This window comes from Colias croceus, chromosome 19 (genome assembly GCF_905220415.1).
Source record: "Colias croceus chromosome 19, ilColCroc2.1".
Lineage (NCBI taxonomy): Eukaryota > Metazoa > Arthropoda > Insecta > Lepidoptera > Pieridae > Colias > Colias croceus.
Genome location: NC_059555.1, coordinates 8,397,315 through 8,411,013, shown reverse-complemented (window position 1 = coordinate 8,411,013; position 13,699 = coordinate 8,397,315). Strand labels below are relative to the sequence as shown.

General features: G+C 32.8%; 1 protein-coding gene across 1 annotated transcript; it reads left to right on the top strand.

Annotated features, from left to right (window-relative positions):
• The first annotated feature begins 193 nt into the window (after positions 1–193).
• Positions 194–7,244, top strand: LOC123700316 (vacuolar protein sorting-associated protein 45). The gene is made up of 9 exons (XM_045647498.1): positions 194–407; positions 754–952; positions 1,284–1,433; positions 2,208–2,467; positions 3,161–3,292; positions 3,680–3,820; positions 4,652–4,789; positions 5,242–5,496; positions 5,880–7,244. Exons 1-9 carry the CDS (start codon positions 315–317, stop codon positions 6,219–6,221), a joined length of 1,710 nt encoding a protein of 569 aa, XP_045503454.1. The 5' UTR covers positions 194–314; the 3' UTR covers positions 6,222–7,244.
• Positions 7,245–13,699: the final 6,455 nt, after the last annotated feature.

Below are 13,699 nucleotides of genomic sequence, written 5' to 3'. Positions count from 1 at the left end.
AAAATCTAAAGTCTCGGTCGATATATTATACAATATTGCACGCATTCCTATTATATCTACGACAGTCGACACGTTTAGTAAACAATTATTGTTGACCATACACTTTTAGCTTGTCAGATGGTTTTCGGACTGATCTGTCAAGTTTATACCAATGAAGTGTCATTTTGTCAAAGTCAAATGTTGTGAAGAAAAACATCAATATTTATTGAAATTTGAAGCCATTCAATTTTATTTCACAAAAACAAATACATTATAAATAAACGAGGGAAAAATAAATTAATTTTAATTATTTAAAGCCATACAAAGCAGTCATCATGAACGTGATCCAGGCGGTAAAAATGTATATTACAAAAATGACTGAGGAAAGTGGGCCTGGAATGAAAGTGATTTTAATGGATAAAGAGACTGTGAGTTATAAATAATTATTCTTTCAATTGACAACTTATATCACTTCAATAAAATTCAAACTTTACACTTTATAGAAGTGGGCAGCAGCTTTATATAATTATTTGGCTCATTTCCTTTGCCTGTATCATAATAAATATAATTACTATAACAGTGTGTTGCCTATAAAACTGGAACTGAAATGGATAAAATATTCATGCTTTATGACATTTAAATCAAAGTATAACCATGAAAAATATCCAAAATGATTATCAAAATATACAGATACTCCCAGTTATTATATGAACAGCTGTTGCTGTTGTGTTCATTATATCCACTTTCTAATGTACCTTATTTTGTGTTTTGCAGACTAGTATAGTAAGTATGGTATTCAGTCAGTCAGAGATCCTTCAAAAAGAAGTCTATCTATTTGAGAGGATTGACAGTCAAACAAAATGGGATAATATGAAGCATATGAAATGCATAGTATTCCTGCGACCTACCTCAGAAAATATAGCCCTGTTATCACGAGAACTGAGGTGTCCTAAATATGGAGTATACTTTATTTGTGAGTGAAAATAGTTTGATTTTTTAGATTGTTATATTTTAATGTTTATGTATGAAGGGCAATTAATTCTTTTTTTGTTATTTGTATGCTGTTATACCTTATAAATTGGGAAACAGATTATTTATAAAACATTGTCTATGATTTTTTTCAAAATCAAGCATTTACTTATACAATTAAATTAATAGAACACTTCTGAATCATCAGTTTTACCATTTATCACTGTCATATATTTACTAAATATTGAGAACATTGCAAATTTCATCAGTCACTTCTGTAGTTATAGATATGTATACTAAAGTCTATTAATTTTCTTCATGTAATCTTTTTACAGATTTCAGCAACGTAATATCAAAAGCGGACGTAAAGACTCTAGCCGAGTGTGATGAGCAGGAAGCTGTGAGAGAGGTGCAGGAAGTGTTTGCTGATTATCTGGCTGTGGATCGACATCTGTTCTCGTTTAACATTGTGGGCTGTTTGCATGGTATGGATTAGAAATGTTTACATTTGTTTATATTGATGGTTGTGTATAGTTCAATTTATACTATCTATACTAATATTATAAAGAGGAAAGGTTTGTAATTTTGTATGTATGGTTTTCACGCATAAACTACTGGACTGATTTTGATGAAATTTGGCACAGACAATCTTTAGACCCTGAGAAAGAACATCGGCTATTTTATTGCGAAATATGTACCACGGGCGAAGCCGGGGCAGACTGCTAGTTAAACAATAAATTGAGAGGTTAAACAATAAATTGAGAGGCTAGGCTTTTAATTGAGCAGTTGATTTAACCAGTGCACTGCTTCCAGTGACACAAAAGTGCATTATTTTTTATAATGTATTTTTTTGCTGAGAAAAAATTAAAGCAATCCAATTTTTTATTTTACTACATTGATAATATTTTTTTTATTTCAATTGTCAAAAACAAAAGAATGTTATCAAAGGTAAACAAATAAGGAAGGAAAAATCTTACAAAACTTTTCTTAAATTTTCGTTCAGTCTATAATAATCTTTAGTTCCTGAAATAGTCCAATTAAAATTGACGAAATGAACGACGATTGTCGAGTAAATAAATTAACATTTATTTACTCTTTTTTCGACAAGAACAAAGTTGGCCGTCATTTTTTTTTATAGTTATTAAAATTTGGGATTCCAATTGGAATTCACATGTAAACAGGCATATTCACTAGTAGGGTATTATTTCATGTATTATCAAATTCTTACACTTTACAAATATTTTGTTTATTATTTATAGGTCGATCTTGGAACCAACAGCACTTACAGCGATGTTCGCAAGGCCTCCTTGCTTTACTCCTTTCACTGAAGAAGCGACCCATAATCCGGTACCAGGCTGGTTCGGAGCCCTGTTCCCGCCTCGCTGATAGAGTCAAGGAGCTGATGAGGAGGGAGTCAGTGCTCATGGATAATAATATACCGTTCAATGGGGATGTTCCTAACCCTCAATTGTTGATATTGGATCGACGGGATGACCCTGTTACGCCATTGTTGCATCAGGTATGGATAGAAGATTGGCCTATAAATTTAAGACTTAGCTCACTGTTAAGTGTTCAAATATTGCGATAAATAATATGACAAATAAATCGCGTTTATATCCGTTAAAAGTATAATTTCAAAATATATACCTAGTGCTTGTGTAAAATCAAATTAGAAAATATCTATGGCTTGAAATTATTGAAATTTAAAACTAAAGTGTTAATTTATGCATTTTAAGAATTAATTAGATCAGTGAATGAGATATACATAATTATATCAGTTTGAGCATTGAACATAACAAGTGTTGCACAAGTAAAACAGCTGTTCAGTAAAGCATTAGCAACTTTTATAAGTACTTACATTACTTTACTACCACTGTACCGCCTCCTTAGTACAGTGGTTGACGCGTGAGCGTAGCACCGAGTGGTCCTGGGTTCGATTCCCGGTGGAGCCTAAGAAAAAAAAATGTCTTGGTCTGGTAGGACACAGAAGGCTGATCACCTACTTGTCCCTAAAGAAAATCGTTCGGTGAAACTGATGTATAATGCATCTGCACCTTACCCCACTAGGGGACATGGGACTTCACTTTTACGTTAATCTAAGGCTTAAAGTATTGTAAAAGTGAAGTCCCATGTCCCCTAGTGGGGTAAGGGGCAGATGTAAGCTTAAAGTTTAAGCTTACATTTGTGTTTAAGTACTACAATATCTCCGCAGTGGACATACCAAGCGATGGTGCATGAACTAATCGGCATCCACAACCATCGAGTATCGCTGGCACATGCTGAGGTGCCCAAAGAGCTGAAGGAGATTGTACTGGCGCCGGAGCAAGATGACTTTTATACAAAAGTGAGATTTACTTCGCATACTTATGTAGTTTTCAGTTGACCTATGGAAGCAGCAGTTTTTCAGATATTCTTTTTAGAGCTCTTTAAATTGGTCGTATACCAAAATAATATTATTCCTTCTTTAGCATATTCTTAAAACATAATATTATGCCAATTGTTGATTGCACTGAAGAAAAAATGGTTAAATTAATTTCTGCATTTTTGATGTTATTTGCATGGACCATCCACTATAACTTTTGAGGATGAGTATTTCATTTAAATTCATTTTATTTTAAAAATATTCATTCAAAATTTTAATATTATTCATAAGATTAAGTATATAAGTTATTATTTTTTCGTTTTTTGTAAATTTGTGAACAAAAACTTGAATATTTAAATATTCTAACAGAATCGCTACGCCAACTTCGGCGAGATCGGTCAAACCATCAAGTCGTTGATGGATGAGTTCCAGAAGAAGGCCAAGAGCCATCAAAAGGTCGAGAGTATCGCTGACATGAAGAACTTTGTGGAAACTTATCCGCTTTTCAAGGTTAGTTACGAATTTATAAAAAAATAAATAAAAATGATGAAGAAAGTAATTCTTTCCTACAATTTACAAAAAAAAAATATATCGTATTTTCAGTAAGTACATATTAAAAAAAATTAATAATAATCTGTGTATTTGTTACTTTACCTTCATGCATGCATACTTACGCTTTAAATTCCATTTTTCATAAAACTATTTATTTCTTACAGTATCCCTTTAGAGTTTATATTCTTTTAAAAAACTGTCAACTCCGTTTTATTATTTCACACACCATAAAAACCATTCTTCATTCAATTTTAAGCTATTATTTCGACAATATATTATATGTATGTTTATCAGCCATCTGGTTTTCATAACACAAGAGAAAGCTTAGCAAATCATGCCGTGTGTGAAAATTGTCCTGAAATATTTATTTATTGAAGTGAAACATCTTTATCGGGGTTGGAAAAAAATTTTGTGTAACATTTTTCCGTTACGCGCCATCTTTTTCTTATCCCTATCACGCGTGATTCGACGTATTTCTGTAAAGTTGCATATAGTAAATTATTTTTCGAAAAATAAGGTCATAAAGAATTTCTTACGTGTGTACACTAGTACACGCACCCTTTTTTTCTTATTTATTTATTTACCTGCCACTATTTATTAAATACTAGCTTACCGCCCGCGGCTTCGCCCGCATTCTCTAAAACGATTTGAGATTTAAACTATTCTATCTCTCAAGTTGGATCTAACTGCACATGGTGTGCGAATTTTATTATAATCGGTTAAGTGGTTTAGGAGTCCATTGAGGACATTGTGACACGAGATTTATATATATTAAGATGTTTGGATCAGAAAATGTGCGGCACAGTGACCAAACACGTGACGGTGGTGGGGGAGCTGTCGAGTTGTGTGGCGAAGCGCGAGCTGCTGCTGGTCTCCGAGCTGGAGCAGGAGCTCGTCTGCCAGGCTGATCATCAGAAGCATCTGCAGGTATTTAATTGCTATTTGCTTAAGACTAATGTGACTGAACTGATGTTTTTGTTTTGCAAAATGAATAAAAAACATTCAATATTTTTAATATAATAAACCAATTTTAAACGCGCTGGTATTGGTGGTGATTTTTTTTTAATTTATAAGAGGTACTTGGTTAATTATGATATGTTATAATAATTCAATTATGGGACAAATCTCAAAATAATCAAATTTTTTTGATAACAAGTTTCTAGATTTTGTTCCGTAATAAAAAAAGAAAAACTAAAATATTTATTCTGTGACAAGTTTTTTACAATTTTTAGACAAAGTGTTAAGCATTAAAATGCACATGAATTCTTACACAAATAACATTTAAATAATTTATTATTAATTGAACAATAGATACAAGACCAAGTAATATATCTTTAGTTATATTTTATTCACCATTCTCACCACACCTTTTCTTTCAGCGCATAAAAGCCCTATTCACGAACGACAAGATATCCGACTCGGACCTCATCAAGCTGGTCTCGATCTACGCGCTGCGATACGAGAAACACGCGAGCAATGCGCTTGCGAGTCTGTTGGAAATGTTGCGCACGCGCAGCACAAGTGGGGATGTGACTATACCAGTACTCGGCTTGGAGTATGGCGGGGCACATGCAAGGCAAAGTGATCTGTTTGGCTTGCAGGACGCTACTAAGATCACTAAGCGGCTTTTTAAGGTAAATTTTAACCAATAGGTACCCTAGAAATGGTTTTGTAAATGGCTAATTTGTAGGAGAAATAGGTCGTAGCGTCTTCAATCTTAATTGCATTGTTCATTACTATTATAAATTAATATCTCTGGTTATTTTTCTGATTTTCATAGTTGCTCCAATTTATTCCTTCTATTTACAAAAATAAATAAATTAAAATTTTACTAGCGCTTTAAAAAACATTACTTATACACAATCTGAACTCAAAGAGCAATAAACAGTGACATTTTTATTATCTAAAAATATAATAAAAAGAGAAACCAAAAATTAAAACATGCAATGAAAATAAAAACTTTCTATCAACTGATTACACAGCCATACCAAAACTTACATATCCATTTTTCTTCCAGGGCCTCAGTGGGGTAGAAAACATTTACACCCAGCACACGCCGCTCCTAAAGGACACTTTAGAAGACCTAATCAAAGGGAAGCTTCGAGAGAATCTCTACCCCTTAGTGGGGGGAGAAGACCTATCCACGAGTAGACGGCCACAAGAAATTATCGTATTCATTGTAGGTGGAGCCACATATGAAGAGGCTTTATGCGTTCAACAGATAAACCAAGCGTATCCGGGTGTCAGAGTTGTATTGGGAGGGACTACGGTGCATAATTCGACGTCGTTTATGGAAGAAATTAAGTTTGCTATGCAAGGCGTGGCTAGGACGCATACACGGCATATACGGAATGTGTAATTTGGTCCTTATTGTATTATGTTTAAAGTCCAATTTGGAAAAAAAAAGAGTAAGTTCTTTGGCGTATGGAAAAAAATACTAGAATATACAACTTGAACATATGTAGTTATAAATTTTCATACCACCTAGAACTAACTTCATGCTGTTAAATTTAGGTGTCGGTGTGCGCGCGCATCGTAAAAATTCACTCTCATCATTTTTCTCCATCGCGCCAAAAGAAGTATAACTTCAAAAATATGAACTGATTAATGTGAACTTGGATCTAAATCAAGATGATTGGTGATGAAAAAGATGTTTAACATTCCGTTTATGCGTTTTTTATCTTCATTCTGTGTAACTATTTGTGGTTAGGATCACCTTTAAGACAAATATCATTAATATTGTATTTTCATTATTTATAATCATAAGGAATTGTATTCTTTCCTTGAGATTTATTAATTTATTTATTCTACCCCCATCTCTTTTGTATCATTACTACTAGTGCAGTCTGTCTTCTAAACACATGGACATAGCAAGACTTTATTTATGTGTCATTATACAGGGTGTCCCAAAAAGTAGTGATGAACGGAAGCTGGGAGGTAGAGGACCTAGAGGGCTATCCGAATCACCCCCATGTATGTTATGTGATTTTTCGTATTTTCGGAGTTATGACGTTTTTTTTTAATTTTTCACCTACTTTTTGGGACACCCTGTATATTAAACAGGGACAGTTGGAGGAGGCCTATACCCGAAAGGGGCCCAGGACATTTATCCGAATTATATTATTAATATCTTCTAAGTGTAACTTCGTTGTAAATTGGGTTGAAATGTCATGGAATAATAAGTGCTAAATAAATAAATAAAAAATATATTAAGCAATTTTCAGAAAGTCTACTTTATATAAAATTAATAATTAGTAGTACATACCCGGCTTCTAGTCTTGTCTTATCCAAGTTATTATTGTATTATTTACTGCAGTTATGGTCACTTGCATGGCAATTGTTAATAAAACATTAAATTATAAGAATAATCTACTGTTATTTAAATCAAATCAAATCAAATCAAATCAAATTTGTTTATTTGCACGTATATGGTTATACAAAGGTGTTAATATACAATATTTATATCACATATACTGCCATTGTAAATGGCGTGCAAAAATTTTTGAAGGTACAAATAAAATTATCAATAATATAGGTACACATTAATACATTCAATCAACTAAAAAAAAAGATAATAAATTACAAAATACATACAAAATTACAATTAAATTAAATTATAGGTAACTCATGCATTAATGTCATTATCGTTCAAGTATTCCTTAACACTATAATAATTTTTGGCTTGTAGCAGTCTATATACTTTATTTTTAAAAATATTCGATGTCAGTTCCCTAATTTTTATTGGTAAGTGATTGAAAATAGTGATTGCCATGCAATACGCATTGTTTCTATATAGCGCAAGGCGGATTTTCGGTAAGCGCAATCTTTCTCTATGTCGTGTGGTATTTGTTTTTTCATATTTATCAAAGAAGCTAATATTTCTTTTAACGAATAAACATATTTCCAAAATGTACAGACATGGCAAAGGCAAGATTTTCAATTTTTTAAATAGTGGCTTACAGCTATCCATAAAATGGACTCCACACATTGCTCTAATACATTTTTTTTGTATTTTAAATATTGATTGTATTGCTACAGAGTTACCCCATATTATTAAACCGTATCTAAGTACCGATGATACGTATGCGTGATAAGCGATCATGGCGACATCTAAATTAATTGTCTGTTTTAATTTTCTTAACACATACACAAAACGATCTAATTTATTTATAATTTTTGCAATGTGTGGTTTCCAGTTACAGAATTTGTCTAGTGTTATACCCAAAAATACACATTCATTAACAGTAGTCAGTTGATTATTTTTGTATTTTATGTCAAGTTGTAAGTTTGTATTGTATGATTGGAAATTAATTATATTTGTTTTAGTCATATTAATTTGGAGATTATTTAGTTTTAACCATTGTATAGCGTCGTCTAGAGCTTTAATTGTATCCCTTTTTAAGTCTTCCTTATTTTTACTTTTTATTATAAGCGTAGTGTCGTCTGCGAAAAGTATACTGTCTACGTTTATTGCGTCTGGTAGGTCGTTAATGTATACCAAAAATAAGAGGGGGGCTAATATGCTGCCTTGTGGTGTACCATAATTGTTGCATGTATATGTAGACCTGTATGATTTTTGGTGGGATTTAATGGTTTTAGTGATTTCCACGCACTGTAGTCTATTTTCTAGATAGCTTTTAATCCAATTATAGGCGTTACCTCTTATTCCATAGCACGACAACTTAGACAGCAGTGTTTTGTGACAGACAAAATCAAAAGCTTTTGTCATGTCCAGGAATACACAACTAATGAGTTTTTTATTATTAAGGCATTCTGTAATTTGTTTTATTAATGAAAAGCATGCTACGGTGGTGGAGCTATCTTTTTTAAATCCGAATTGTTCTTTTTTAAGGATATTGCAAGATGTAAAGAAATTCTCAATTTTCTGAAACATAACTTTCTCAAAGACTTTTGATAATATGGGAATTAGAGTAATTGGTCGGTAGTTGCTCATTTCTGTTTTTAATCCTTTTTTGTAGAGTGGCTTTACAATTGAGAATTTTAATTTATTGGGAAATATTCCTTCAGTCAGCGATAGATTAATTATGTATGTTAGAGGGGTAATTAGGTAAATTGCAGATAATTTTAAAACTTTAGTGTCTATGTTATCATAACCAACGGAGTTAGTGTTTTTTAGCGTCATTAATATTTTATAAATGTCTTCTTCGTTTACCGGTGACAGAAAGATGCTTTTAGAATTTTGGGGGAGATTAGGGTAAGAGTTATCATTGGTTTTGTTTGTAATTTTTGATTGTGATGATAATGACGTAAAGTAGTTGTTAAATAGATCGCATATTTCGTTTGGTTTGGCATACATTTTGCCATCAACGTGAATCTTATCAATTTCGGTCTTAAATATATTGTTATTCGTATGTCCATTAATAATATTCCACGCAGCTTTACTTTTATTTTTAGCATTAAGAATATATCGTTGATTATTTATTTGTTGTGCTTTGTTAATACATTTTTTGAGTATATAATTATATCTATCGTAAATATATTTGTTATGTTTTTTATTATGTTTACATTGGTGATATTTTAAATATAGAATCCTTTTTTTTATACAACATTTTTTAATACCTTTAGTTAATTTTTGGTTTTTTATGTGTTTGCATGTATGTTTTATTTTAAGTATGGGAAAACAAAGATCATAAAATAATGTAATCGTGTCATGGAAATTGTTAAACGCTTCATTGGTTGTATGATAGTTATATACTTCAGAAAACGATAAATTTGAGATACTATCTATGAATTTTGCAATATTTTCCTTACTATGATCTCGTATGTTTTTATAATAAAAAGTGGGGTTGTCTTTTATTTGTTTGTTAATTTCTAGATTTATTGAAAGTGACTGTGCTGTCTCGTGATCTGAAAGTGTTAAATAGTGTAGACCCGATTGGGCCCCTGGTATGTTGCTTACTATAAGGTCAAGAGAGGCGTTTTTACGTGTAGGTACTTGTATATGGTTATTTAGATTGTTGTTACTGAGAATAGATTGAAGATCATTAGCTTTTTTTGTATTTTTCAGTGTATCTATATTCCAATCACCGCAGATAATAACTTTTTTATTGTTTTTTTTACAAATTTTACTTAATAAATGTTCAAAGTTGTATAAAAATGTAGATACGTCTGGTGTAGGTGTTCTATATATACAAATTATTATGAGGTTAAATTTAATTATTTCAACGGCACAGTATTCAAATTGAAGAAGTGTGGGGGGAATGAGGTTATCGATGAGATTGTATTTGAGGTTATTTTTAATTAAAATGCAAGATCCACCACGGCGTTGGTTTGGCCGAGAGAAGTATGAAACTAGTCTATAATTACTTATTCTCACATTTGGTTCTGATCCATGTTTCAGGAAGGTTTCTGTGAAGCAAATTATGTCAATATCACCTAAATCATTATGTAAGTTAGATAAAGCCATCTCAATTTGTTCTTGTTTACTGAGAAGTCCGGCTATATTTTGGTGAATTATTGTAAGTTTGGCATATTTATTTTGCTCTACGAAAAAATGTTTTATTCATATTGGTATTATTGCCTAATATTTTATAGTAGTTAGTTATTTTAGTTTGGATTGTTTTGTGTGGGATTGTTTTATTTTTTTTGTTTGATTGAAATGTGCAGAAGTGTAAGTGGTCAATTTCAGTATTCAATGTATAGGTTAAATTTATTAGATAATGTGCATGATAGCTTAATTTTTTAATAGTCTCATAATATAGTGATGTGTGTATTTTTAGGTATTTACATTTTTTATAATTAGATATTATAGTTTTTAAGTGATAATTAATTAATTTTTCGTTTAAGTAAGGATTGTGTTGCACCTGTGTAACAAATACTGTTTGGTTTCGTAGTTGATGTAGTGTATTACATAAATGAATTATTATGAAATAAATTATCCATACTTATAACTCTTTTTTGTTTTCGTAATTTGTTTCCTACTTTTTCCCATTTACATGAAATTTTGATTGTCAGAAATTATCTAAAAATGACTCTTATAATGTGCCTATCTAACTTTGATATCTTAATTGTAGAAGTCTAAAAACATTAAGGGTCAAATAAAAACACCATATTGTTGTGTTCAAAACACATTTTTTTACGTTTTTTATTGAAAAATATCCGACGCAGCTGTACGCGTCGGCCAACAACACGTGTCCGCCGGCGACACGGGAGCTCCCTTACAAAACAAGCGAACACTCAAGCCGTGTCTAAGCATACGTTACATTTCCCATCGCTTCATATAAAACCTCGCACACCCGACATTCAGTCTTTGAAACCCCGGCCGTAGAACCTGCTCGTTCCTACTCTTCAGATCTGACAAAACAAATTTAAATAATATTCATTCTTGTTCGCTTCGAGAAGGTTCTTCGTCGAGGACATGGACAGTTGGTAACACCTCTGCCCCGCGGGGCGACAAGTTGTAAGGCATTAACTAATACAGTTCGGCGTCTGACGCGTATTTTCAGTTTAATTAAAGAAAATCGCGTGAAACGACACGAACTGGGCCGCTGGCCGCAGCCCGTTACCTACGCTCGCAAAATATAGTGCCATATCAGGTACAAAAATAAAAAAAGCTGTACAATTCGCAATCCGTGGATCGCTTCATTGCGCACATGTGCAGTGGTGTTTACGTTTCAAATGAAATGACTAACAACGTTGACATTTCAAGGCACAAGTTATTTTTCGTTCAAAATTAAATAATTTATTCATGTAATGGCGCAGTGACATAGCGCGCGTTTGGCATCGGGTCGTCATGACCGTTCAAAAATCATTACGAAATCAATTTGCGAAAATAATGGTCGTACCACAAAACAATTTAAACGCAGTTTAACTTTAAACCCGGGATCTGTCACTTTAATAGTTGTCTATGTGATACGACAAAACCAGATTAAAGAGAACCCGCGCTTAAAGTTAAACCCTGTCTAAAGTTTTTTGTGGTAGGACAGTAAATGTCGGGCCGTGTCACTGCAGCATTACCATCGAGCGTTTTATATAGTATATCAAAACTTTATTGGGAATGCTTCGTTTGCATTCAGTTCTGCGAATAAATGTCACAATAAAATAGCAAACTCTCTCGCTACTGATGTTCGAAAATATACAGAATAATAAATATATTTTTATATCTCCAGTTTTGATCAAGATAGATAATTATTTGGAAGCAAGCTTGCTACTAAATGTTTCTATTTAATCGCAATGTTTACAATCTATGCACATATCCTTGCATATACATTTTACATTAGGGGATAAATATTATCCATTCGATTCTTCAAAACAGTAGCTTAATGTAAATAATTGGATTCGTCTAACATTATCATCGACTCGGCTATAGTATGCAAGACCTTAACATAACCACTTCACCTGATTTCGTTTCACTTTAAATCATACATTACATTTTTATATTTCTTCTAAGTTACATTGTCTCCTTATCGATTAATTCACAAGATACATTTCGTTTTTGCTCGTACACATAGTTTCGAATAGGCTATTATTTTTTATTATTAACAAAAATACAGTAGAAATTCCCGTAACAACCTATCATAGTGTCACGAATACAATCCGCACATACACAATATAATCACGGTACATACATTCAGTTCCGTTTCAATTGACGTTAGACAGGTGAAGTGAGCAAACTCAAATGTTAGCCAGAAGGCACCGAAGTCGTTGCCTTCGCCCCCCCTCCCCCCCTACATATAAGAGACCCGGCGACAAGCGCAAAATGCTTCGTCTTGAGTATATTTCTCGATAATCAATCACTCGTACACAACCGCATTCGTCTACACAACGGTCAGACACAACAACCGCCCCGCACTCGCGGACCGCTCTCATCGACATCGATAAAATATAATCCATACAATCGCGTAACAGACAACACTACACGTAGAATATCTCACACACAACAAACACGCGGTGGACGCACGCACGCTTCAATAAAATTCTTAAAAGAAAAACAAAAAGTTTGACAAAATAAAAAAAAAACTGAAAAAATTAAACAACACCGGCCGCAGCGCGTTGGCGACTCTTCGCGAACGTGCTGGCGGCTGTTTAGGCCCTTCCCGACATCTTTTTTTGGGATTTTTTTTGAATGTTCATTTTTATACATCACAAATTATACGCGAATAAGCCGTTGAGGAAAGGTCTCTCGAATTTACCGCTACTCGTATCCCTATATACATATTTACACCTAACTTAGAGGACTTAGGAGATTTTTTATACAGTAAACAAACGCGCGTATTCATGGGTTTTATATATTACTTCGCTATAGTGAAAGATAAATGGATCGATGTTTACCTATTGGAACGTGGACTGATCAATTCCAATCCTATCTACGTGTAAATTTATAACACATAGCTAGACAGCTCTGTTGAGACTTAGTTTAGACTGAAGACTATTGTGTTTGGAAAATCAATTTAACCTAGCACCGTTCGAGTTTAATGCTACATAAATTCAGCGTGATGATGTATTAATCTAAAACATGTACGCACACCAATAAAAATTAACCAATATAATATTTGTCTTTTCAAATTCATGTACTCGGCCAAGTTTTAAGTTATTTTATAAAAAAAGGAATCTCACATCACGTAAAACAATAAAAAAGTGATCAATAGAATAATTTTAATATTATTGGAGTCTCACATCACAAGAACATCTTCATGTTAACTGAAAACACTCAAAAAAGATTGTAAAAAAAAAGTGATATTTAAAATGTTGATTTCATTACACGATTGAAACATGCCCAAATTAATTTTATGACTTCCCAGTGTGCCTAGTGCGAGTTTTCATCGAGTACGAAACGTTACTATCGCGTTTGCGTCACAGCCGAATTAGTATGGGAAA